At 34.9% G+C, this 27181-nt stretch overlaps 2 protein-coding genes across 3 annotated transcripts; one reads left to right on the top strand and one right to left on the bottom strand.

Moving 5' to 3' along the window:
* Window positions 1-2683: 2683 nt before the first annotated feature.
* Window positions 2684-8345, bottom strand: ATPsynC (ATP synthase, subunit C). 2 transcript variants are annotated; one of them, XM_089639817.1, is made up of 4 exons: window positions 8262-8345; window positions 7727-7801; window positions 5588-5795; window positions 2684-3449 (listed from the first exon to the last, which is right to left on the bottom strand). In XM_089639817.1, exons 2-4 carry the CDS (start codon window positions 7769-7771, stop codon window positions 3286-3288), a joined length of 417 nt encoding a protein of 138 aa, XP_089495943.1. In that variant the 5' UTR covers window positions 7772-7801; window positions 8262-8345; the 3' UTR covers window positions 2684-3285. The 2 variants fall into 2 exon arrangements, with proteins under 2 accessions (XP_089495943.1, XP_089495944.1); XM_089639818.1 differs by having other exon boundaries at window positions 8191-8313.
* Window positions 8346-8657: 312 nt separating this feature from the next.
* On the top strand, window positions 8658-18975 carry LOC149418249 (uncharacterized). The gene is made up of 5 exons (XM_089639816.1): window positions 8658-8772; window positions 9681-9866; window positions 12914-13025; window positions 14727-14873; window positions 16103-18975. The coding sequence occupies exons 1-5, from the start codon at window positions 8673-8675 to the stop codon at window positions 16779-16781; spliced, it is 1224 nt and encodes a 407-aa protein (XP_089495942.1). The 5' UTR covers window positions 8658-8672; the 3' UTR covers window positions 16782-18975.
* Window positions 18976-27181: the final 8206 nt, after the last annotated feature.

Raw genomic sequence — 27181 nt, 5'->3', positions numbered from 1 at the left:
TGTGTAATGACGTAACCTAGATGCAATAAAGAACTCATTACGTTGATGAAATTCAGTGGCGCACCCAAAAATATAAAAAAAACCTGAAAAAAAATTATTGGCAAAATTAAAAAAAGATTCTTTAACAGCAAATAAAATGGAAGATTTTCGTCAGTCGTGTGAAAATTACGTGGACTTAAAAGAAATTTTGTTAATAATTCGAAGTCACGTAACCGGACAAAAGTTGACCAAACCGAAGTTCATTGTACTCTCCTAAAGCCCATAGTACACGTTGGGACAGCATTCACACGTTGGCTACAATATCCTTTGATGTGTTCACCAAAAACCGACAATAACCGGGGTGGCTGGCCAACGCGTGGAAAGGCCAAGATACATCAAGTGGTCCTGTACACGTTAGCGCATTGGCCCAACTCATCGTTTTGTAAACATTTTACTCCCATTGACCGGATTTCATGCACTGTTTTTGCTATTTTTTAATATCGTGACTGTTTAATTGCGTACTAACGAATACCTTATTTTCTTGTACCATCTTCTGCAGCAACTTAATTTCGAAATTTTTCCTTTTTCTTCATTTTTCATTAACTGCACTTGCCATTTTACGTTTTCTCCTATATTGCACTAAAGATAAACATCAATTCAGTTTTGAAGTCCTTGGACTTGCTTTATCATAAGGAGCTGGAACTGAACTCATCTTATTATTTTGTACTGTTCTTCACCTCATCAAGGGGGTGGAATAGACCCAGTCCCGGCATCAACCGAGGAGATGACTCCCAAAGAGGCTGCTGCAAAACCCGCCTGCGCCTTCCCCGTCGGAATAAGCGGGCCTGAGGATCGTCTGCGGGCACCTGAAGCTCTTCCGCCCTGCCTCTGGTGGACCCGATCCCCACTTTTGTCCCTTAGGTTTATTTTTTCTTTTGTCTCGGGTTTTCCCCCCTCAATCCCAATACATTCTTCGAGGGCCCGTCGGGAAGCTGACGGATTTTCCGATTGCTCCGACTATTCTCGGTAGGACTGCCAGAAGTCTGCAACTTTGGTCAAGTCACAATCTCATCTTAATATTTCTCTTATAATTAACTCATCTTAATAATATTTTTTCCGGGATTACCTATTAACGGAGATGGGATGTAATCCAGTTATATAACTAACAACATATATACACCTGCATTCTGCCTACTAACACTGTATGCCTGAACATTGGGGATCTAGTCATTTTTATAAAAAAAGTAGCTTCCTTTATAAATAAAAAAATAGAGACTTGTCGTGTATGATGGAGGGGGAAACCATCTGTTTCCTTAGAACGACGTAGGGAAGTGGTGGGCAACCTCCAATGGCCAAACGTGTACTTGCAGCATAAAAAACACATCCGGTAAAAATATGCGACAGCTCTTTCAATCTTATGCCTTTAAAAAAATCTAAAAAGATATCACCCTTGAATAGGTTGACCATGCTTATATTTATCTAGAACGATTGAAGTAACCATGAGCGAAGTTATCTTTTTTTCTGGGTAAGAGCTCCGCAGTTTGTAATGAAAGCTATATATTTATTTTTGAATCTTCAAAAAAATTCATATTTTTAATGAATTTGCAATAATAATTAACCGGTCGGTGGCTGACTTGACATCACGTTTGGGTCCCACCTAGGCGGAGTATATTCAATTCCTCGGCTGGCTAAGTCCTCCATCATAACACAAGCAACATTTTCCGCTTACTGTGGTGGTCGTAGAAGATTTTAAAATATTGGCAGGTTATTCGTAACCCGGGAATGTTTACTTTCTTTTTTAATAAAATCACTTTCCACCAGACCCTTTCGTAGCTTTAATCTTTGGTACGCCACTGATGTTCATAGAGAAATATTGTTTTTCGTAAAGAAATTTGAATCGCCGCCCATTTTTTATTCGAAATCTCAAAAATGAGAAAGCCATTCATTTGTTCTTGTTTGAGAGCCATCTGTTGATATAGTAATAAAGTTTTATGGTAGGAAAGGTTTGAAGGTCGGCTAAATGAAGACACGCGTTGTTCCACTACAAATCGCTGTATGAAGTTTTCGTTTTCTGTAGAAAATTTGTTTACCGACAATCTCAGCGCTCGTGACCTGTATCCATACACTTTTTTTTACGAACTTCAGTAAATCATATCATTTTGAATATCTTATCCATTATTTATGATCTTGTCGTTGTAACCTCTCTTTCCCACTTATGGCAGACATTACAACCGAGCTTCATCCTCATCAGCTGGTACCACCGATGGGTGACACACATTTCACCTGCTTATTTTGTTTTTGTGGCAGGTGTGCATCAGTTGAAATATTTATTTAAGCCTGTTGTCCCACAGGTCAGCAAGCACCCTGCGCAAAAAAGTCCCCAATAAGCTGTTGTTGCAGATCATTATCTTACCACAGTGAATTTAATTTTCTGCACAGGGCCTTACAGCATTTCGTTTGTGTAGATTGCTTACCTACCCATGGGACGACAGGGTTAGTCTGAAATTATTCTTACTGCCGTACTGAATAATATTTATATAATCAGGCCAGCTTAATATTCTCAATGTAAATACCAAATACTATACCTTTTTTCGAAGAACTTTATAGTAAAAATGTTTTCCTTTCTCCTCAGTAAGTATAGGTACATGACATCCCCATATGCATTAGAACAGATATAGTAGGTAAGAGGAATGAATACAAGGGGTTTTAAATTATTGTCCAGTAAATGAAAAAAAATCATCGACTGGAGTGTTTTATTTAATAGTCCTAACGCTGTACAATATGCATTCTCAAAAGAAATCCTCCCAAATTGTATATAATATTTAACATGACAAAGGTGGAGCACGCACGCCCCAATCTTTCAATACATGGCAAAACAGATCGTACGAAGCCAAAAACAATATTTAATAATAAATATTTATCACTGGATTACTATTGATTTAAAGAAGACGTTCCTTCCACCATGTATTTAAGGATTTAACTTTACGTTGCGAACATATATGACACCACGCTTCGCCTCATCCAATGAAAGAAATATGATTTGATTCGATACTACGGTATGATTCTTAGATATTAAACACTAGGGCAGTGATATCATGAAATAATAACGCAAGCTGGAGGTTCACAATCCGCGTGGCGGGGCGGGCGCGGTCTGTTCTCGAGAGGATGCCTTCTCTGGATATTACGGTGATTAGATTGATTGGTTTGTTTAAACAATAACTCGCCCCAGCCAGGCTGCACTTCACTAACAGTTCCGGATGAACATTCCACGGCCACTGCACCCCCCACACTTCTCTCGCACTCAACTTAGAAAGCGAACAGCAGGAGGAAGGCCATCATGAGACAGAACAGACCCATGGCTTCTGACAGGGCGAACCCGAGGATGGCGTAGGAGAAGAGTTGCTGCTTGAGGGATGGGTTCCTCGCATAACCGATGATGAGGGATCCAAACACTGTTCCGATACCAGCACCTGGAATAACATTCATCGATACATTAATATCATTACTTCTCAATCTCGTTTACATCTTACTGTAAATAAGGAACAAATTATAACTCAACATTAAATAATAATAGAAAGAGTTGGATAAACTTACATGCACTGTAGACTTGATGCCATGCAACCATTTATTTACACAATTCAATTGATTCTCCCATCACCAAAGAATGTCAATTTACAGTTAAATTAGTTAAACATATTTTACAGTAGTGCAAACTTAAAAGAATAATATTAGTTAGTTAAGTTGGTAGTTAAGCGGGGGTGCATGCTGGGTGAGGTGAGTTACAATGCAAATAGCATGAGGAAAGCGATCATGAGGCAGAACAAGCCCATGGCTTCGGAGAGGGCGAAGCCCAGGATGGCGTAGGAGAACATTTGCTGTTTTAGGGAGGGGTTGCGGGAGTACCCCAGGATGAGGCTTCCAAATACCATGCCAATACCAATTCCTAGAACACAAACAACTATTACTACACACAAAATAAAAATGAATCTAACCTTAAGTGACAGTAGGAAGTCGCATTGCTCGATTTCAAATGAAATAAATTTAGATAAAGAATTTTAATTTACAGAGTGTGACAATTTATTTGGTAAATTAATTGAAGAAATACACTTGGAAACAAAATATCACAGATCACCCTACAGAATTCCTTCACAACCAATTTTCATGATTGAAAATAAGTTTTTCTGTATTTAAATAGGGCTTTAAACATAATTTTACAATATTTACTTTAAGATAACAACTTCCAGGTAAGAAACTGAACTAAAACTGGACAGGTGTTCCATTACAACCTTGCGAATGATTACTCATCTGCACTCATTAGCTTCTTGATAAAATGCTAAATTAGGTGTGTTGTAATATTTTCTAAATAGGCTAAAAAGGTTTGTATACTTGTAATTAAAATGTATTCTAAATTCCATTGAAATAATGAGAACAGCTCCAGTGAACTAACAAAGAAGGCGTTTTATATCATAACTTTGGAAACAGCATTATAAATATGATAAATTTCCTCAGGCTTATTAGATGCATTCTTGTGTCAAATCTGAGCACAAAAATTAAAAAAAAAAAAAAAAAAAAACAGTAAAACAATGCACTAGTAGAATTAGTTGTAATACTCATCTAGAGGACGAAAGATCTCACAAAAAGAGAACCAATTAGAAGTATGTATTGCCTGTTCTTAAATTTTGATAGTAATTATTCTACTGCGCCACAAATAATAGTTTTCACAGAATACATCAATTCCTGGATAGATTCATGCACATGCAGGATAAGGATAACATAAGCATCGATTCTTAATAACTTTATATCTACCGAGTGCAAACAGGATTGACAGCAATATTGTTGAATTCTGTGCCTTCCATACAATTTAACACCTTGACTGCCAGACATTAATAGGTTAATACGTGGTAGATGTAAAGCTAACAAGAATCGAGTTTACCGTAACATAACAAGCAATAACATAAGGAGGTGCACGAGTACTGCAATACCCTCCATAAATTAATTTTTAGGGCCATCAGTGGGACAAGGGTAATTATTCAAAATATAGAATAAAGTACAACACTAGAAGTGCCTCCCATACAAATTTATATTTTGTAAAGACAGGTTTTTATTGAAAATTTGAGCATCAATTAGGCAAATACTTGGATCACAAAAGACGCACACAAGGCATTTTTTGTGTAATTCTTTATTCTATGATTAAAAAGATCACAGAAAAGGTGATTGATGTTTTAACACTGTTTGCATAAAGTCGGGTCTCCAGCACCAAAATGTTTTCCATGGCCGATGGAACACAAAAATGTTGTGGCCCCGACCGAAGCACCCACATAATGTGTATGTGTTTTTAACAATATTTGCGCTAACGTAGTCGCTGGAGAAGCGGCTTAACTAAATCATTGGGAATTAGATTCTGACTGCACTGAAATCACAGACAATATGAAAATTACTGGGAATAAAAGTCAATTGATTCAAACGAATTGAAGAAAAGCTGTATGCCCATTGAAACTAAGCCAACATTAGCCTAATTTCAATAATTACGAAATCTCTGTAGAGGGGTTTACAGCAACTGCAGGCTGGTTGAAGATACTAAAGAGGTGAGGTTGGTAAAAGAGTATACCTGATCCAGCTACTCCAACGGTGGCGGCGCCAGCTCCGATGAACTTGGCGGCGGAGTCAATGTCCCGCACGGGGGCGGAGGTCTGCAGGGCGCGAGACACCATGGGGGACACGCTGGCGGAGGGGGCAGCCCACTGCTGGCTCACCAGCGGGGAGGACATGGCCCCTGACAGGGGGCGCACATAGCCGGACACGCAGGTGTTCAGCAGCTAATGAGAAAACACACACATTTCTATAAAACCATGAAATTATGTTTTTATCAGTATCACTGAAATAAAAAATAAAATCCTGTCCCTGCAGAAGAGCTATTTTAACCAATCGATTTGATATGCATTTTTCATCCTATATTAACTTATGGGCATTGCGCATCTGGGCGTTAAGATATTCGTTAACCTTACAAACAATGAATTTATATTCTTGTAACTTACGAACAATGACATTTTTAGAGCTGCACAAACATAATATTATGTATTATTACTAATTACATTATGTAAGATACGTTATGACTACTAGTAGTACACTACTTACATTTGTCATGTTTACCAAACATGTAATATAATTATTCGGGATTGCTGGCCAAGATTTTTTAGAATAAAACACTTTAATTCACCTAATTACTTTCAAAGCAACTATCTGCATTTGGGAAATTTTAACATTGTAATTTTCAATTGAGTAAAATGAAAATTCGCTTTCATTGTTATACATTAATTAGGCCTGGCCAGAGATCCCGAATATTTACCATTATTTTTTTCTGAATGCAATGTACTTACTATGTTCATGATACAAACAATTTTAATGATAACCTCATGCGGTCGCGGTCACACAAGTCAACATTACATTTTATATGCCATCCCAGTGAGGATATCATTATCATTATCTCAAAACACTATCTTTGTTAAGGGTAGGTAATTAGTGGTTGTCATTGAGAAACTTGTGAATATGATGTCAGAATAGTTTAAGAATGATAATTGCATAAGACTTGAAATGTAGGGTTTGTAGATAGTATTGATTTTATGGAAGAATTATTAGTTAATAGAAATTATAGCGGCTAACCATTGTGGGTGATTAATGTCATTAGTAGGTTACCAGAGCCTAGGCAATCATAACGAATTGTACAGCACTCTTGAAGTGATATTTCACAAAAAACTCCGCTATATAAAGTATTATGTCACATCTCGGATTATATTATTATACTGTCAACTAGAATAAAAACCCATTAAAATAAATTTAAGGGGAGTTGAACCCTTAATTTAAGCTTTGAACAAATATAATTAATGCCCATCCCTGTTTTCAACTTGTCTGGATAAAAATTTTAAACTTACATAACCTCAAAGTTGCAACTGAAAAATCTATTAATTCTATCTATACAAGGTAGAGAATAGATTTTCAATCAGGTGTCTAATAGATGTTTAGACTAGTAATTAATTATTTGCAACAAGAAATGCAAAAATAATTTGATAAGAGTGTCCACATAATAAAACAAAATGCATGCATTAACCTACAAACCTTATCAGACAAGTTGCACGAACTTAGTTATGGATATATTGAAGTAAGTTGGTTGATATTTGCTTGAATGGAAGAAAGATGGAATTCAAAAGCCAGATCATTATAAAATCAAGTGATGTAATGGTATTTTTTTGACAAAACTTAACCTATCAGTTACTGGCGTATGAACTGCAGTTATGCAATGATAGTGGCAAACCTCTTGCAAGTATTTGTAAGATACAATAATATGAAGTCGAAATGTGGCAGTACTATACTGTTGTTCAGAAGGTAGATTGTAGTTATAGAAAGGCTGATAGTGAAAGAAAAAAAAATGACAGGTGAAATTATGTAATGGGTACACAAAACTGAAAAAAGATTTGAAGTGTCAAAGGTTACACGAAGAAATAAAAGCGATATTTATTGATGGATTCCTATTCCTGAAGATATGCGGCATACAATTATCGATTATTCATTCAGAAGAAGGTCTACCTAACCTACCATGACAGACGATACGGTTTGATAATAGGGTGGGATTGGTTAGATAGCAGACATTAAAACACCAGACGTTACGTAGCTTACATAACAATATATTTGAATCCTCTGGCTAAATAGAAAATTAGAACGAAAGTAATTTGTAAAACGAAAAACAACTCACTGCGGATCTGGCGACTGGGGTAAGGAATCTGGCTGCGGCGAACATTTTGTCGGTTTTGTGTTTGGTCTCAGAAACCTGAAAATAATATAAAAAATCAATGAAGGTCTTTATATCTCACAATACAAAGTTAGTTCTTCAATAACCTATTAGACTTTTGTCAAGAGCCGACTGAGGCCCGTTACGTAATTTGTATACGTAACGATCGACAATGAAAATGTATTTATACAACAACTAAGAACTTTTCAGATATCGCTTAGCGAATATCTCACGAATTTGACGTAAAGAGTAGCTCATTTAGTCACGAACTGTGATTTAAACATAGAAAATGGCTGATTCTGAGATGAAGGAAGTCATAGGACAATAATTTCGTCCCTTCAAATATATCACTAGTAAACTCGATTTGCACTGAAATAATGACACTAACACTTTTTTAAAACCTGAAATATATTTTTATTTCACTTCACCTGCAAAGATGATTGTATTAACACTTGATAATAGCAGATTACTCTGAGGCCGCTGAAATTCGCCGACTTACCAAAGAACTGTGCGAGGAGGAGAAGACCGGCCTTTGGAATGTTCAATTTGCGAGTGAACCTAGAGCGGAACAACGAAATCTGGCCCCTGATTGGTCGAAATGACAGGGCGTTGTTTAGTTCATATTTTTGGCACCTAAATTTTCTGGAGTTTCCGTAGCCCCATCGATTTATCTGATGGCGCCACTGTAGCCTTGTGATAGCAAGAGTCAAAGGTATGATTGTATTATATTTACAGAATTACCGTAAAAAGCCTAAAGTATCTGCCGGTTGCATAACTTTAATAACAAAATATATTAATTAAACATATGTATTTTAAGTGGTTCTCAGAAAATTGAGTTTTTCAGAAAACAATATTACGTAAATTTTCAAAAGCATTATCGCAGGAGTTACTTGACTCGACGCCACTAGATATGGCCGTCTTCATGATAAACATCTGTAAATTTAATGGTTGTGGCATAACATTTCCCAGTTTAGGTGATTTAATACAGCATATAGAAGATACACATATCGGTAAATGTCTGGTTAACTTATTTTTGGTTTTTGTTGATGTTTGGTTTCATTGCATGCCGTTTTGGTTTTCCACCAAGATTCCAACCCACCGTCGATTCCTAGGGGTACAAAATAATAAATTACTTTTCTACTTGCTATTTTCCCTATTAGAATCTTCTTAGAATGTGTGTTACATGTTTCTAATTATAAATCTCTACAAATATTGATACAATGTTAGGCTATTAAACCATAAATAGAAACCTTCAAATTTTCACAGCTGATGAGAGGGTAGATGGGAAAAGAAATCATAATATTGATATATCTCCCATTAGATTACCTAAAAATTATTAATTTGTTTGTTTTTTCGTTGACTGTATAGTCAATAATGTTTAACCACCTACTGTTTTTTGTGTTTATTTAAATTTATTGTTAAATTTTCCCAAAGAAATTTTCCGAATTTGGTGGTTCAATTTCCCAAGATATTTCCTCCAAGTAAAGAGATAATGCTTTTAATATGAAATAAATTAGAGTAGTCAGCGGTTATTACAAACAAATTCTTATGAACCTGCTTAGAAATCTGAAACTCCCGAATTTGTTGAAAGTATTAAATATTAATTTTCTTTTAACAGACCATGAGACAAGGCAAACATATTCTCGCCAATCAATTTGTCAATGTATTTTAACAACATTGCTGTGTTTTTTGGAAATAATATTATTTTTGGGGTTCTTACATTTTCATTCTACTATAACGTAGACCTGGCGAAGATCGGTTCAATAAATTATTTCCTCTATTTAAAATACTCTCAACTTAAGAAATTCATTCAAGAATGTATCGTTAATTCAGGTACAAAAGCGGCGCTATACAAAATGTCCAATAAATAAATAAAAAATAAATCCAATCATTATTATTATATCTTAATTTTTTCCAGACTATGACCCAATAGTTGTAGAGGCAAAGGAAAAGTCAAATCCATCATGTCTGCCGCTGAGTTACGTCCTGCGTTTCTTCTTGGAAGACGAGCCTCGCAAAGAAGGATCCGTGATCGCTCCAGACGTTCGCCGCAAACTGGCGTCCATAGTCAAGACGCCATCTGTTAGAAGCAGCACACCGACTGGTATGACCATTATTAAACTATGATTACTAAATTACTAAACCATTACCAAACTCTGGAAGCTCAACCGCAATATTGACATATGGATAAAATAGCAATCCTGTTGTCCTGGAGTCAAACTAAAATAAATCGGGAATTATTTTTATCTTACATTTTTTTATGTGGACTGTTACTGAAAAACAGATGACATTGTGTTGAAGTAGAGCTTGACAAACTTAACTTTACGGGCTACTAGAGGAAGAGCTATAGAATTTGTTATTTTCACAGAATCTACAAATAAATATACAGTATTAACTGAAATTGTAATCTGCAATTTTTGATACAATTTATCATGTTACTTATTGATTTATTCGATGAAACCGATGATTAAATCTGACAACAGTGTAATATTAAAAAATATTTATTTATTAGGTAAGATTTTGCATCGTTGCCATCACTTCCTACAATTTTTATTGAATCATTAATTTATATCATCAGAAGTATTCTGTGACATTTTTCATTAATTTCGTATTTTCTATATGAATAATATATTTGTTTTTGAACTAAAATATTATGTATACATATTAGTTATCCACGCCACGTCAATATTGCAGTGGCGGTTCTTCACAAGGGGACCGTGGGGACAGTCCCCACTACAGATATTCCAGAAATCTACCAAGAAAAAAATGACAATTCTTTCAGTTCGCAAAAAATAATGAATGCATTCTTTACATGAAAGTAATTAACAGTTGCAGAAATTTCAACTAAAAATTCATTAGGGTAATTTTTAAGCTCGAAATTTGAAAAGTTTCTTCCGACGAACATGCGACTAGCCTCCTCCGTTCCTTGCAGCATACTAATTACTAATATTACTAATACCAACGCGACCGACGTGCCCGAACGAGCGGATTCGGGACTAGCGTCCAGTTATGCGCAGAACGTTCTGCGCAGTTGGGGGACAACCCCACCGATTTATTCCTATTAAAATGATTCTTCTACTTGGACTGAATACTCTTGTATGAGATTTTAAGAATTTGCGCATGCGTATTTGAATCTTCTAACGAAATCGCAGGAACAGACTTGAAAATCCCCTTGTGATCGTTTGTTTTAGTTCTAATTATTGAAGTAGGTCAGTTAGGTCAGATATGCACCGGTCAGAATATGCGTTAGTCATGTTATAATCGTTTGTGACGTTAAAGTAAAATAATAGTATTGATATCGATTGATCGGATCATTTCTTATTTCTATAGCGCCGTTCTCGTGGTAAAAGCGCTTTAAACTGAAGTATCTACGATTAACTTGTGTTATTTTTTATTAAACGTAATATTTATGAATATTTGGTATTTCTGGTAAGGTGCGTGACTTATCTTCTTATCTAATAATAATTTTTGTTAGAAATTATTCGAAAAAATAAATGAAGTCGACTTTTTACTAAAATAAATACTAGTAGTTCATATACCTAGGTAGTAGAAGAAATATTATGTCATGTAGATAGTCCCCATCCCTGATTTATCTAAGACTTTAGACCTTAGAATTAGGGACAGTAAAAAACCTATTCGTGTATATATTTATACTCCCATTTTCTGGCAATGAAATGTCAGTATCTACACATAAAAAATGACGGTCCCCACCACCGAAAATGTGCTCGAGCCGCCACTGCAATATTGTATTGACATGGTAATGGTAGTATTTTAGAAGTTTGGTCAACTTGACAGAAACAGCTTTACAGATGTCATAAGGTGCGTTGACAAATGATAGATAAAGTTAACCCTACAGTGATTGCATGGAAGATCATTTGTCTCCAGTCGGTCGGGCACTGGTGCACCGCGCAACATGAAAAACATTGTAAATGGATGTGTCGAGCCTATTCCAAAATGGTCTTCATATTCTTCTTACATGTTCTTGGATTCGGAAGACAATGATACTACCTAACATGAGTACCCATCTAAATGCTGAAAGGCTGATGGAGATATTTAAAGAAAGGTAAATACAGGAAACTCCATTAATGGAGGACTGGACGCGGCTGGCGCTAACCAAAAAAAGCTTGCAGTGCACAATGGAATGCTGGTACTTACCCAGATGTATGGCAGTGAGGCGTGGAATTGGCAGAGGAAAGAAGAAAGCAGACTTGAGTGTTGTAGAAATGAGATCATGAGGTGTATGTGTAGTAAAACCATGTGTTATCATGTGAGAAATGTGGAGATTCGCAAATAATGCAAGGGTGTTGAAATAACAGGATGTCAAGTGTTGAAATAACAGGAGTGTATGTAGGAGACAATATATGAATGTCAATCAGGCAAGTGTGTGTGCCAATACCGAGTGGTTTGGCGGTCTGTTATCTCTGCAAACCCCTGTGGAGAAACGACGTGATGGTCAGTTAGTTAGTTACTATGTTTATACCTATTATATTGGTATTTCAATTTCTAATGCTTATTTCTAATGAATTATTTGGTAATAAAACAACTATTATTACCATATTTTAAATTTACAACTACGGGTATAAAAAATTTTACCCTGAGGGGTGATTCAAGTTCTGCTTAAGGATGAGTAATTGTCTTTAACCTTAAATTTAGCAACTTTTTCGCTGTCATCTGAGAGAACTGGAATTTCAGTTAACTAAAAGGTCCATTTTAAGGTTAAGGACAAATCTTTATCCTCATAGAACCGGAATCGCCCGCGGTAAACGAAGAAGTTGCTCATTTTAAGGATAAGGAGAAATCTTTATCCTCGTAGAACCGGAATCGCCCCTAGATAACGAAGAAGTTGCCATTCTAAGGTTAAGGTTAAATAGTTTAAAATTTTTATAGTTTTACAGTGTGTACGATGATTTGTTTATTATTTTAAAATGAAGTAGTGGCATTGTTGATTGAATTTTTTTGATAGATGCCATTTTCATCTAAATTATGTAATGTTAAAATATTTACAGATTTATCAAATGAAAGTTTTGCAACCGCTGTAGGGTTAAACGAACCGATTTATCGTGAATCTATTGAAGATTCTACTAACTTTTATAATTAAATAATTGTATAAAAGACTCGAAATGAATTCATTAAGAGTCTTTTGCATCCCAGGTAGTGAATTTGATGATGAGGAGATGCTCAGCGGCCAGTCTGAAGACAGCAACGACTCCTGGACCAACGTGGAAGAGTTCAGCTCCGAGTTCATTCTCCGCTACGGTAGCAGGTAGGGTACATTTACCTTATATGCACTGAATTCGGTAATATCACAGACATAGGAATTAATAGACGAGAAGATAATGGCGAGGGGTAAAATCAACTGTTGAAGAACGAAGGGAGTAAGGCTGACTGTGATTCGTCAATAAATCAATCTGACAGTAAATAGGCATCTCGCATTATAATATCACCATTTACTTCTTAAAAGTAAAACCTGCTTTTGAATGAATAGACATTTTTACATGGGAGAAATTACTCGCCACGTTATGAACAAATTTGCGAAGTCCAAATTCGGCAAAAAAATTCGGTTCTATTTTCAGAGTCGAATATTTCGTTTAAGTATTTAGTTAAGACACTTTTATAAATGTTCATAATTTACTTCCCAGCAACCAACCAGCTTTGTGTTTCGCGTCCAGACGTTTCTCGATGTGATAGTATATGTTTCTAAAACTGATCTATATTATACGATGTGAATATGCTTAAAATAAAGTAAAATAATGCTTATATATGGAATGTAATACGACAATTGGGTTTATTCTCTTTTTCACATCTATTTTTACAAGTTTTCATAGTACAAGTCAACATTTTGCCGTGTTATTTCGTAAAATGAACCGATGATGCCTCGACCATAGTTCGCACAAGAATGATGACGTCACGTTTTCAAATTTCACTTGAGGCCATACGCGAGCACAGCCGGCTCCAATGGAACCGGTATGGGGAGTGGGGATAATAGGCTTTTAATCACTTAGGGCAGGTCTACTAATATTCATATGTCTATGGGTAATATCCATTTGACTCTCTATGAGAGAGAACATAATATTTCGTAACAACTGATAAAATAGAAGCCGGTGACGCCCGAGAGAGATGTGAAACTTTAACTATTATATAATACTAGCGGAAGCACCCGGCGTTGCCCGGTCTTTATTCTGCCTTAAAGGGTAGACAGTGAGCTTCCTCATGTTGAAAGTGTGAAAAATTTTATCAATCAGAAACATAACAGATTTGTATAAAAATCAAATCCACGCTGCCCGCCCGTCCACCCGCTACAATCACTCTTCTTTACATCAATAATAGTAATTTTCAATCATTGACAACATCATTATTTTCTTATACCTTAAAACTATGCCCGGTTTACTAGAATTTGTGTGAACAGTGAATTCAACAGTGTATTGAACAATGTATGTAGTTAGTTTATAAACCTAATGTAGACAGTGACCTTCCTTTCGTATTCGAGGTCAAGTGTGCAAAATTTCATCACTTCCAGAATACAACTGTAGGTAAAAATCAAACAAACGCCGCCCGTCCGATATCGGCTACGCGGCAGTCACAGACACTCTGCTTTATATATTTGATATGAATAATTGCGCTCAATAACATCGGCTACAAATGATATCCTTTTGCCAAAGTGGACAAACTGAGGAGCTAAGCTAAGCTTGGAAGAATAGCTAAACTGCCAAATAAGCTTGGCTTATTTAGCTCAGTAAATCTATAGCTGAATGGAAGTAGTACCAAATTTAAATTATTTGGGCACCATTTATGGTGCGGTTAGCAGTGAAAAGGTTAAATACTGCACAATTACAAACTACGCTATCCAGAGCCAGTGGGTCTATGGCATCCCATAGTTGGTTATGCTGTGATGCTGAAGGGAGGGGGGAGGGGTAGGCGATGGGAAGAGGAAGGTTGGGATGTAACGTTATAATGTATTTTTCAGAATAAATCCGCCAACCGGCAGTAGTTCGCAGGGCAGTGGGGCCGTAGAGAAGCCGTTTGCCTGCCCCGTGCCCGGCTGCAAGAAGCGATATAAGAATGTGAATGGCATCAAGTATCACTCTAAGAATGGTCACAAGAAGGATGGGAAGTGAGTATTCTGTTTGTTTTTATTCAATTTATATAATGCAAAATGTTAAAATTTCTACTTTTATCACAAGATACAAATATTTTTTATGTTTTTTTTTTTTTAATTTGACATTATCCCCAAACAGCATGCCCTGAGGCAAATAATTTTTCCCAGGCCATATGTCATCTTTGGGGATGCTGTGTGGAGGGTTTTTATTAAAGAAATGAAGGATAATAAGGAGTGTGAATATGTACAGCCTCTCGCTGTGGTGCAAGGCGATGGGTCGAGAGAGTCCTGCAGGGAAGGTAAAAAAATTTTCCTCAACCAGTCTCTCCAAATCCGGCCTGCCACACAGTAGGTAGGCAGACCCATCCGGCGCCAAGACCTAGACAATTCTAACCCCATGAACTCGGGCGCCCCCGCTAAGTCACCAAACATAGCGAACCACTTGGGGTGACTTATGGCAGAGGTGTTGGTTATCCAATGAGTGGTTCCCGGGGCGGTGGTACCCATACCCGCCTCCCAAATAACATTTTTTACAAAATCCCAAGTTGCTATGTCAGATGGATAACTGTAACGAATTGGGCATGTAATTTCCCAAACATCAACTGCAGTAGTTTTGTGTGAAATCACAATAATAATAGTTGGATAATTATTATAGCGCCTTCTTTGTGAAAAATTACATAATTTTCGTATGCCTTTAATAAAAGTATCTACAAAGCTTGAAATGGCTCTATTACTAACTAGCTGAAGTCCCCGGCGTTGTGCACACTTCTTAACAATCAGATGTAGGTAGTAACTCTCCTCATATTTACAACGTCAAGAGTGTAGAATTTCATCAAGAAGTAATGGGTGGGAAAAGGGGATGGGGTGGTCTTTTGAAATGTCACGCCGCCCGCCACAGACTTGTTTCACATAAGGCTTGTTACCAGCTTGTGACGTCCCATGCATTGCGGAGTGTAAACAGAATGTTTGATATCTTTGACCATTTGCTGAAATAATATTGTGTTTTCCTTTGCATAAACCCAAGAATATTTGCCAAACCCAAGCCCATCCGTAAAAGAAAAATGAAACCCCTTTTCCAAGAACCCTTTCACCCTTCATTCGGTAAACTCCACTTTTTATTACTATTTGTTTATGTATTATATTATAGAAAGTAGATATATTTATTTATTTATTAAATCTCACATTCTTCATGATGTATTAGGTTGCAATGGAAATCCACATGGTAATGTGATTGGATGTTTCAGGATCAGGAAAGGATACAAATGCCACTGTGGCAAAAGCTATCGGTCGGCCCAGGGTCTGAAGACGCACTCGGTCTGTCAGCACTTCACCTCCCCAACCTCTCCCTCCCCTGCCCGAGTGCTGGCCCTCACCCCCCCCTCCCTCTACACACACGCGCCGGTGGCCAAGCCCCTCTCCCTACCCGTGGTCAAAGCTCTTCAGGGCCTCGTAGTCCAATCTTCCCAGAATCAGATCAACACGTCACGCCACGTCACGCAGGTCATTGACGCCACTCACTTCGACGGCAACAAGGTCATCAGGGCCGTCCTGGAGAACTCTGCCAACAAACAGACTAAAGAAGGTTCTTCTTCCACCGTCACATCCCTAACGCTGCCTCGTCAAAACATCACAACTCTCCAGATCACCAATCCCAATGTTCTTCATCATCCCAAAATGGATGTTGAAACTACTCCAACTGGTGGGGAACAAAAGCAATTTGTATTTAAAACAAGCCCGTCTACTCAAAATACTCATGTCTACGCCGACAGCAGCGCATCTCCAAACAGTCTGGGAATCTTAACTCCTGCCTCGTCTCCCAGGGCTAGTCCTCATGATAAGATGAAGACTAATTTTTCTCTGACACCGGTCACCCCGTCAAATGAAACACACCCCCGTTTCAGTCTTCCGACCATTACGCACTGAATTGCGGTAACAGCTGACACGGTAATTGATTCATTTCTGTTTAAGTTATAGAATTAGCCTGAAGATATATATTCTGATTTTACATCAAAGAATATAATATGCTTTTGGTTATGTTATTACATATTGATTGTAGCACCATTGCCAATTGTACACCATTTTGGTATTTCAGCGTGATCTCAAAGCTTAGGATATTTAGCACTATATTTGTAATCTGTGAATGTGTATTAATTATATGATAGAGGCACCTTGAAAATATTTAATGTTATGAAAAACAATGTTTTCAAGCATTATATTGGCTTGTGGGATTGTACGTAATTATTTCATCTTTTGACCAACACCAAACATCAAAGTAAGTAGTGCCAAAGAATAAAATGATTAAAGCTGAACACGGTCATTTGTTAAAAGCTTCTAAAGGTTTTGGGTAATTTTTGGGTAAGGTTTTGTGCAATATATGAGCTTGTACATATTTTTATAATGCTTGTCAAATTGTCCACATTTATTATTTGACTATAAACAAAATACTCAAAAGCACATAAGAGAACTTTTGATCTATAAAGCACATTATTGACTGTAAAACAGATCTCTGAAAGCTTGACCATTTTATTGGGAATAGTTTAGCTAGCTATTTAATAGCTTTGTGTTTTATTTTTCTTCACTATTTACTGTTGCTATAACTCAAGGTTTGTAAGCAAAAGGGGTTAAGAAACTTCTTGTCAACGGCATCTACCATTGAGAATCTTAACATTGTAAGTAATCAATTTATGACAACTTTTAAATAATACAGGATTTTGTTTGCCACCAGCTTAGAAGTAATCTTTAAGTAATTTATAAGTCTTTTATTATTTTGCTCTTGATAAGGTATCAGGTAACAGCTATCCCGGTGTACAGGCGATTGATTATCACTCCTCTGAAAAGTTATTATTTTGCTCTTACAAAGTACAGTTTTTCAACCCTCTATATGTATTGTATATTATGAAATTATCGATAAAATGTGTTGTTATGAAAAAATATATTACGCTTAATTATTAACCATATAGACTTGAGTAGTCTGTACATTTTCTGTAATGGTTGTATAAAAATATTTTGAAAACTATAACTAAGTATTTTTAAAATTACAGAAACGTCCTCCTTCGACAAATAAATGTCTTTAACTTACTGAAGGATGCATAGATATATAAATTATAGATAGGCCTTTTGTTACTAACAGACGGAATGCGGTGACCGCTAAAGGCGGCCAGCATTCTTTAGTACCCACTAACTATGCTTGTTTGCATGGAGTCATATTTGGTACAGAAGTGCCGATATTTTGTACCTATAAATATAACATTATATCTGTGTACTTTTTGTTACGCACACCAACGCATGACTAAGCTTTAAAATTAGTTTTTATTTTTCAATAAAAAGATAATATAAATTATATTTATATTGTGTTAAATTTGTTGTAGGTTCCTTTTAAATACCTATTAGAGTAGGTACTCATTCATTTTATTGTGCATAATAATTTATTTATAATTTAGCTAGTCAGATGGCCATTTTAGATTGACGTTAGAATAATGTTAAAATGTGTTTGATTCTAATTGAGATAAGTCTTACTTTTGCTGCTCAAGTTCAGTTGAGGCCATGTTAGTATTTTACGGACTGTTCCCTCCTTGACCAAATACTCTGTTATTTTTAATCTGAATGCTGATGTGTTATGATGACATATCGACATGATCTTTTTGTAAAAAACTTTCCACAGTGTCATTAACCTTTCCACCGCTAGCCGCACCATATGATGCGTCAACAATCCATGTCCCAGCACTTCATGCATATGTTCTGACTAAAAGGAGGGCCATATTACAACTGTTTATTTTAGGTTCACCCCTAGAGTGTACAAGTTTAATATTCTTTACAAGGCAATATAGTTTAGGTTGAGACTGGAGTTAAAAGGTCTTGTACATGACTTACTTTGAGTTTTTGGAATTTGCAGTCCTTATTTTCCTCTGGGTGTGTGAGTTAAAACAATCTTAGGAGTTTTGAATTTTTGTGATTTGAGATATTTTAATTAGTTTTAAATAATTTCTTGTGGTTACAAGATTATAAAATTACTGATGAAATAAAAGCTTATTGGATGATTATAGGTTTTTAAATACTCACAAATTGTGTGAATAGATTGACTAAAAATATAGATGATTTTATTGGATAATGGCTCAAAACTAACATTAAATTAATTATTTTATACATTGTTTATTAATATAGTTTTCCCTCATTTGACTTCGTTTTACAAAATATTAATTTATTGCAGTAAGCAACTGTTAATTTTATTTAATTTTAAACCGGGTTTTACCAAATAATTATAATTGCCATAAGCTATTTCATTAGTTAGTACCCAGTTATATCAGTTGTTAGTTTTTTAAGGCTTTTAAATAAAATGAAGTCAACGGGAGAGCTAATAATGGTGCTTCTTCACAAATTCTAATTTTAGTTGATAAAAAAAATCTAATGTTTTTTTATTTATAAGTTACTCATTTGTTTTGAAAATGGAATATCTCTATTATAATAGTATTCAAAAAAGAACAACAGGTTTTATAGTTTAGAAAAGTAATTGACGTTAAAACGGGCAAAAGCGGGACTTTGCACCTGTCAATTTTTGTTTGTTGTAATTGGTACAAGTTTTCAAAATGTTTTTTGTTTTATGTTATGTTACAATGATTTTATATTTAACCTGATCTACGTGACTGTCACATATGTGATCCATTGACAGCTATTCACTACAACGCTTAAGTACATTGCGTTGAAAAGGTTAAATTGTAATACTAATGTTAAAAATTAATATTATTTTGTGCAATTTGATAATATGAATGAAGGTTTGTTTGTCTCGATATTTTTCAATCAAATCTTGACATGTTGCCTTTTAATGAATTTGACTGCTATTCAATCCTAAATTTATTTAAGAGTGTTTATTATAAAGGGTAAAAAAACCCAGTATTATGTTTGATTTTTTATTTAATTTGGGTCTAAATACATTTAATGCAAAACCCAGCCTTTCATTTATATTTTGTCTTGGACGAAGATTGAAATCATTATAATTATTGACAGTGATGAATTGAAAATATTTATTTTACCTGTATTAAAAATGGGCCTGATCGATAGGTAAACTGTTTCTGAAACATTTCAATCCAATAATGCTTCAAATTAATCACTCCGATAATGGGGTGATGCTGATTTGACTGTTTAAAAAAGTCCAAATTAATTTTTTTTTATTATTATCCGGGCAGATAAAACTTTGAAATGTCCGTTATATAAAGTTTAGCCGTATTTAAAGTTTATGTAACATATTTTAGCTTTCAAATTCGCATTGTCTCAAATGTGTGTTGTGGTTTGGTGACTTTTGTCTGAACGGCGACAATATGTGGTCTATTGGCGGCTACGCACTATGCAGATGCAGACTAAAACACAGTGAAACTTGCGTGGAAGGGATAGAGTAAGTTGAAGTGGCCAGCATTGAAAAAGGTTAAAATAAATTTATATCTAACATTTGAATATCTCAATGATGCTCGTCTCTAAAAAGTTTTACTATAATCATCACCCACTCTATTAATGAATTTATTAAAATACTTTTCCATTGTTCATCACTATCTAATAATAAACATAGAGGCATTGGTCATTATAATCGTTTCCGACCAGAAAGTGAATGTTTTTCAATGTTTGTTGCATGACCATGAATAAGTCTTTGAAAATGTTTGTACAGTGCCGTTTTTGTGACAAAATCACCTCAAGGGCTCAGTGTTCCTCTGTTAAGGTATAACATATATGTAAATTGATCCACTGATAAGTGTTGACACTTACAAATGAAAATACCATCTTAATTAATTATTTGTTTTGATTAAGAATTGGGACATTGATACATTAGTTGACTTTTAATGACTGCAGTTTTATATTTATATCAACGGTTTCATCTTGGAACAATGTGAGAATATACAATGTGGGCATTTGAAACATGTCTTCCTTTTAAAAAAAAATAATTGGATTTGTATTATTTTCTTTGCTGTGTGGTGATTCTATTGCCACGTCACTTGCTCAACATTTAGCTGCAGAAAACAACTACAGCAAAAAATATTTATAAACTTTATGTGCTTTATTTTTTGGCTATTATGCCATTTTGCATCTGCCCTGATGACGGACACTGTAAAGCTGTCCGAAAAGTTGGTTAAACAAGGAGGAAGCGCAACGTGGCATAATAGCCCAAAAATAAATTACGATAATACTTTTGGCCTTCAAAATCTAAAATCATGTATGACATGCTTTTATTCTATCGACAATCAATTTGTAATCAACATTAAAAAACAATCAGTTTTCAGTTAAAAATGTCATAAACAATGACGTAAAATTACTACATAGTAGGTAAAATGCCATATAAAATGTTGATTTACTTCTATAATTAAAATAATTAAAGATTGGACGCTGCATCACTAATAGAAGTCAAAAATATTGTATTGAAATTGAATAATTCATTTATTTTTGGAATAACTTAATGAGTAAAACTTCAAATTGTAATATTTAATTATTGAAGACAATATTAGCTATTCTTAATGACCGAAGGAGATAGGGTCCCATTAGCTCAGTTGATAGAGCGGCAAGGCCAGGGTCCTGTCCTGGGTTCTAGTCCTAGATGTGACCGTATCTTTTCTGTTTCAAATTTTCATTGAAGAATCGCTTAAATTGTCTTCAATAATTGAATAACTCATTATTTATTAATCCACTTGAAGACCCTAAAATTGAAAATGATCAAATAACAAGTACAGATGTACTAGGAAAAATATTGAGATGTGTTTCGATATTGACAGGATTTAGGATACGAAAATACCAATCCTGATATGTTAATTTATTATTATTTAATGTTTTAGACTTTTACTTCGGCGACAACCTTATCGACATTTATGACTCGTTGAAATTGTAATTTTTGCATAATTTGTCAAACCTCAAAATGGTCAATTTCCATTTCGTAGTGTTACACTCTGTAAGCATATAGTGCCTGGATGATGTAATTATTTATTACTATTTGACATTGCAAAAGTCAATCATTTTTTTGCATCCTGTGTCAATGAATCTTTCCCTTTATGTACCCCAATCTGTAAATACATAATTCATGTCTTATAAGTGTTGTGTAAACCTAACTATAACATGACTTACAATACTCTATTGTTACAAATTTATAATTATTTTGTTAAAAATTGAAAAAAAAAATCGTAAAAGACTGCGGAGAGAGGGCTGTTGATTGTTTCCTGGCTTTAAAACGTTGATGTCGTGCTAGTTAGAAAACAAATTGTTAATCATCATTCATAATTAGGGAAAATCACGGAATGTAGACTTTGTCATCTAGTTTGTATGGATATTTAATTCAATCGATGTAACCAAGAAAAGTGTGTTTTTTTTTACTTAACAAAAATATTTATCTATCTATATTAAAAAAAAGTTAATGTTCGTTTGTTTAAAATCTTAAAACTCCGAAATTTCTTCACCGATTCCTTTGACATTTTGACACAACGTTGCATTCGAATACGCGTTCGTTTTTATATACCTATATTATACAGGGTGTCCGGAAACTCGTAGTACAAGCGGGAAACTGGTGAATCTACATCACATTTGGAGTCGATTTTGTAGTATATATTTTTTTGATTTGAGCTTTCGTTATCGAGTAAATCGAGTTAGAAGTTGATTTTTTTTTTTTTTAATCAAATTCTTATAAATTATTATTGAAGATCAAAGTACCCAACTAATTAAAACTATTTGAAAGTAAAACAAATGAAGAAACTCGGATTTGAAGCATTATTTTGAAATCACCCTTCATTTAATCCGGTGTAATAATAAAATATTTCTGCTCTGCAGGGTTAAAACATCTGTTGTTCAACCCTAAACACCAGAAAAAACTTTAACCCTAAAATAGCCGAAAAATATTTTTTTTTGGTTTTTTTTTTTTTTTGTGAAAATGCTCAAATCAAAAAACTTTATGTTTATTTGGATTCCCCATGTGGTGTAGATTCTCCAGTTTCCCGCTTGTACTACGAGTTTCCGGACACCGTGTATAGATGTCAACTGTGGCAGGTGAAAACATGGTTTTTTTGTAAAACAGCACCATCTGTTGGACGTAAAAGTAAAATGCGCTATTGTTTCTCTATCTGCACAGACAGACTGTGCCACAGCAACGCGTGGCGAGGTACAGCTAGTTAATACATAAACGCCAACTGGGCTTTTACACTTTTTTTATGTTTTGGATTATCCCTCAGAATTTTTCATAGCATACATACAGGGTGTTTGCTACTTGATCTGAAATATTGTGGGTCATTATCGTGAAGACATTGTTGTAGCGCAAGTATTTTTACTGTTCAGGTGTTCAGTTGTTCAGTTCAACAAAAGCAGAAATGGTACGTGCACAAATAATGTGTGAATTCAAACTGACATTTGATATTATTACACAATAATATGTATGTACATTTAAAGTAGAGAAGTTTAGAATATTCCACCCAAAATAGCTGCAAGACAAGTAGGGATTTGTCAGTGGGTTCATCTTGTAATTATTCCATTTCCTACACCATTTGGAGAACATAAAGGTATTCATATATCCCAATAATTGTTAAGGATTGATATTATATTCACATGGGTTTTTAAACTTTCAAATATCTCTTTGTTTTATATTTTACATGAAATTTCAGTCACCCTGTATATTATTAACTAAGAATGTGTGCATATAATTTCAGATTATTTTGATTTCATCACATAATTAGTTATTTAAACCTTATCTCTTCACCTCATTTCCAATATAAGTATATAGAACTTGTGAAGGCATGTATTGCTTACACACACATAGCTATGTCACAATCCTGGTATTTTTTTCAAATACAGTTTTTATGGAACTTAAATTTTTCATCATGAAAAGCTTTTAAAAGTCACAGAACGCCACTGTTACCATAAATGTGTTGTGCTTTAAATGTGTCTTAAAATGATTGTGCATTGTAAAATGTACTAACTAATGTCATGTCATTATGCTTGGAGTGAAGATTCAAAGGAAATTATGCAATTTGACTTAGAAATTAAAGCATTTTTTAATTTAAAAAAAATTAATTCCTGTATTTGCTCATCTCCAAATTAAAATTAAATAAAAACACTATTTTGGTTGTGCCTCTGTCTGTAACTCCGGTTCAATGAACCATATAACTTTTGCTTTAAATTTAAGGATAATTTTCAAAATTATGTGTTTGTGTAGATAATCCAACAAAATACCTACCTATAACATAAATTTTTTAACAATAAGTTGTTTCTGCCATTTTCAAAATCGGAACTGATTTGTCAGAAATTCAGACTATCCCCATTGATGTATTATATTTAGATGAGTCACAAAGCGAAAAAATTGCTTCCACTTTTTTATCATCAATTAGACCTCAAACGCTCCCCGAGCACAGTTAATCGTGCGATAACAGTGGAACACGTTTCGACAAGATATTAGTATGCAATAGCACGTCTATGACTATCCCAAGATTTTTCACAGGTCTGCGGTAGTAATATATAATGGTTGGCGAAACATAAACCATTTAACCAACCATTGCATGAAACTTATCTAATATCTGGCATGTTTCATGATGGAAGATAAAGATAGGATATCTCGATTGACGTTACTCTACAAGCCGACAAACATGCGCAATCAATAAAGCTGAAGTAGGGAGTGTAATAACTTAATAAATTCACACATACATACATGTATTATATCAACATATCCCCAATACCTTTTTCAGAAAATAATTGCATAATTTTTTTAAAGAGACTTAAAGATGTGTAACTAGCGGTTGATTCCTGAGTCCAGCGCTCTTTTTATATTTGATCAATTGAAAGATATGGAACAAACTCCATACCTCATGATGGAAATAATGTTGCAAGTTGAAAACAGTTGCATTTCACTACGAATTACAGACAGAAAAGCTCATGTTCGAGATTTTTTGTTGCTTCAGAAAAAGTGATTTCTGCTTTATAGTGATTTATTTTTGGGGTATAATGCCTTGTTGCGCTACTTCCTTCTTTAACCAATGTTTCGGACAGCATTACAGTGTCCGGGCATCAAGGCAGATGTGTACATTTTAATGCCATGTGATGATGGACACTATAAGGAGGTAGCGAAACATGGCATAATACCCCAAAAATAAATGGCTATAATATTTTTGTCCACGAAAATCTAGAAATCATATCTGATTTCTGCTTTATCATTAATTTTATTTCTAGTAAAATTTTCGAATTGGGTTACACAAAGTAAATTGCTGTTTTCCAATCTGTAAATAAATGGTTTCTAACGACAAATAATGAATATATTGCGCTTTGAGAAGCATTCTTCTGTGGCTCTGATAAAATCTGAATCACAAAGTGTATTTGAAAATAACCCCGGTTAAATGTACTTTCTCTCCAAAGATATTAGAAGAACGAGATATGCTATGTTGGCCGCCGGACCGTAGCCGGAGTACTACCTAATTAGGGTACTTTGAACGGTATCGGGACGTGTACGCACAGAAATCTGTTCTATGTATTAGTGCGGATACCTTAGCGCAAGCGAAGGTGTGCAGTAGTATTGGTGAACAAAACCGGCGACACTCGGCAAAACAATTCCACTCAGTACGAACTGCGCATAGCACATCTCGTTCTTCTAATATCTTTGTTTCTCTCTCTTCAAATCATATATTAACCCTCCTTTAAACAAGAGGGGTAACATTACTCCTAATAACAGCTAAAATATACGATAAATTGGAAGAGGAATGCATGTTTGTGTTTTAAAATTTTATCAAACTTCAAAAGGACATTATCTAAAATAAATTCAAATATGTAATCTGATGATTTTTTTCTTTTAAAATTAATCAAATTCCTGTTTAAATAATAGAACTTGAACAACAAATACTTTGCGAGTGCAGGTCACAAATGTGTTGAAATTTAATGTTTAATTTTGGAACTTGACCAATAATTAATTATTGTTATTTTAGGCCATGTTTAAAAATTTGGGAGTCACAAATTACGTACCTTTAATCACAGTTCCGTATATCGACTTGTATTACAAGTTAACATGTAATAAATGTCCTGTTTGCTTTAATAGTTACCCTAGCTTTTAGTGTCCCCGAAGGTTTGATTTGTTGTATGAATCTGGGACTAAGACTGGGAATACGAGGAGTGCTGCAGTTAATATTCAAAATACACGGACTGCCATGCCGTTTTATACATATATATATTTTTTTTATGAATACATGTTTCAAAGTTTTTATTTTTTGAAAACATAATGCATCAGAGACAAATAACTTTTTTGACACCACTTTATTCTATAAAAATCTAAATGTGTCGAGAACAATGATTTGTGTACATACGACTCATCTGGAGGAGAATGTATATTTATAATAAAGTGGTGTAAACAAAGTAATTTGACTTTAATTCATGTTTTTTTCTATGAGAACTGCTTGAAGCTGTCGATAATGACCGGCTGTAACCACTTAGCGTATTCCCAGCCTAAAATAATATGTAAATTATATTATTACAATCTATTGGAGAGTTGAGATTGGAAAATGGTTGTTATGTTTTATTTTGATTTTGCGTTGTTTTTACTGATCAAGAGTAAATGTTTGCTCCGTTAGCTATTGACCAATGTGTACTTCTTCAAATAAAAATGCTGAAGGTTGAATAAATTACGATTGAAGAGAAATTTTGGTTTTATTTCACCCTTTCTCCTAAGGGTCCGTTCCCACTTCCGTTTAAAAACCAGACATTGGACGCCCTATTCGCAATCGGACGGTAAAATCACACTTCATTGCGACTGGAGAGCGGGTGGATTGGGGGGAACAACAAGGCAAAGAAAGTGTGAACAGCTTCACACAAACCTATGAGCGAGTGATGACTCTTAATTGTGTCGGATAAGTGTGAACAGATTCATATAACCTCTACAGCCATTAGGGCATCTGATTTATAAACAGAAGTGGGAATGGGCCCTCAGTTTTTATTTTTATTTTACTCAGTATTGGCAGAACTAATCATCTCATCATCAACACCCATCCCGACAAACTCTTGTCAAATAAGACATCGAAACATTCTCATTTATTTATAGATGTCTTATTTTTAGATGGCTACATAACTTTAACGAGCTACGATTACTGATGTATTTCTATACAGGATGTTAAGGAACGTACTTGAAACACTTTAACCAGTGATTTCTGACATTCAAGAAAATAAATTCAATAAATGTAAATGAAATTCTGGTCTTCTTTTTTTTAAATTTCACATGTCATCACTGATCACTCAGTCAAAGAACCCCTTAACCCGACTCTAGCTGTCTATCACCTAATGATTTTTTATGACTTTAGTTGAAAAAATCTAAAATGTTACCGAAGACCAAACTTACGTTG

The sequence above is a fragment of the Hesperophylax consimilis genome, chromosome 14 (genome assembly GCF_061612785.1).
Source record: "Hesperophylax consimilis isolate HC1 chromosome 14, BYU_Hcon_1.0, whole genome shotgun sequence".
Lineage (NCBI taxonomy): Eukaryota > Metazoa > Arthropoda > Insecta > Trichoptera > Limnephilidae > Hesperophylax > Hesperophylax consimilis.
The sequence above is the reverse complement of the archived record's forward strand: the minus strand, read 5'-3'. Positions and strand labels throughout refer to the sequence as shown.

What these genes read in the sequence shown, in the direction of transcription:
- ATPsynC (XM_089639817.1), bottom strand. Translation starts at nt 7,771, where the DNA reads ATGTTCGCCGCAGCCAGATTCCTTACCCCAGTCGCCAGATCCGCA. An exon ending in CCCCAGTCGCCAGATCCGCA is followed by an intron (nt 5,796 to 7,726) that starts GTGAGTTGTTTT and finishes TTTTCTCATTAG; the next exon opens with CTGCTGAACACCTGCGTGTC. An exon ending in CGTTGGAGTAGCTGGATCAG is followed by an intron (nt 3,450 to 5,587) that starts GTATACTCTTTT and finishes ATGTTATTCCAG; the next exon opens with GTGCTGGTATCGGAACAGTG.
- LOC149418249 (XM_089639816.1), top strand. Translation starts at nt 8,673, where the DNA reads ATGGCCGTCTTCATGATAAACATCTGTAAATTTAATGGTTGTGGCATA. An exon ending in ATTCTCCGCTACGGTAGCAG is followed by an intron (nt 13,026 to 14,726) that starts GTAGGGTACATT and finishes TGTATTTTTCAG; the next exon opens with AATAAATCCGCCAACCGGCA. An exon ending in GGTCACAAGAAGGATGGGAA is followed by an intron (nt 14,874 to 16,102) that starts GTGAGTATTCTG and finishes TGGATGTTTCAG; the next exon opens with GATCAGGAAAGGATACAAAT.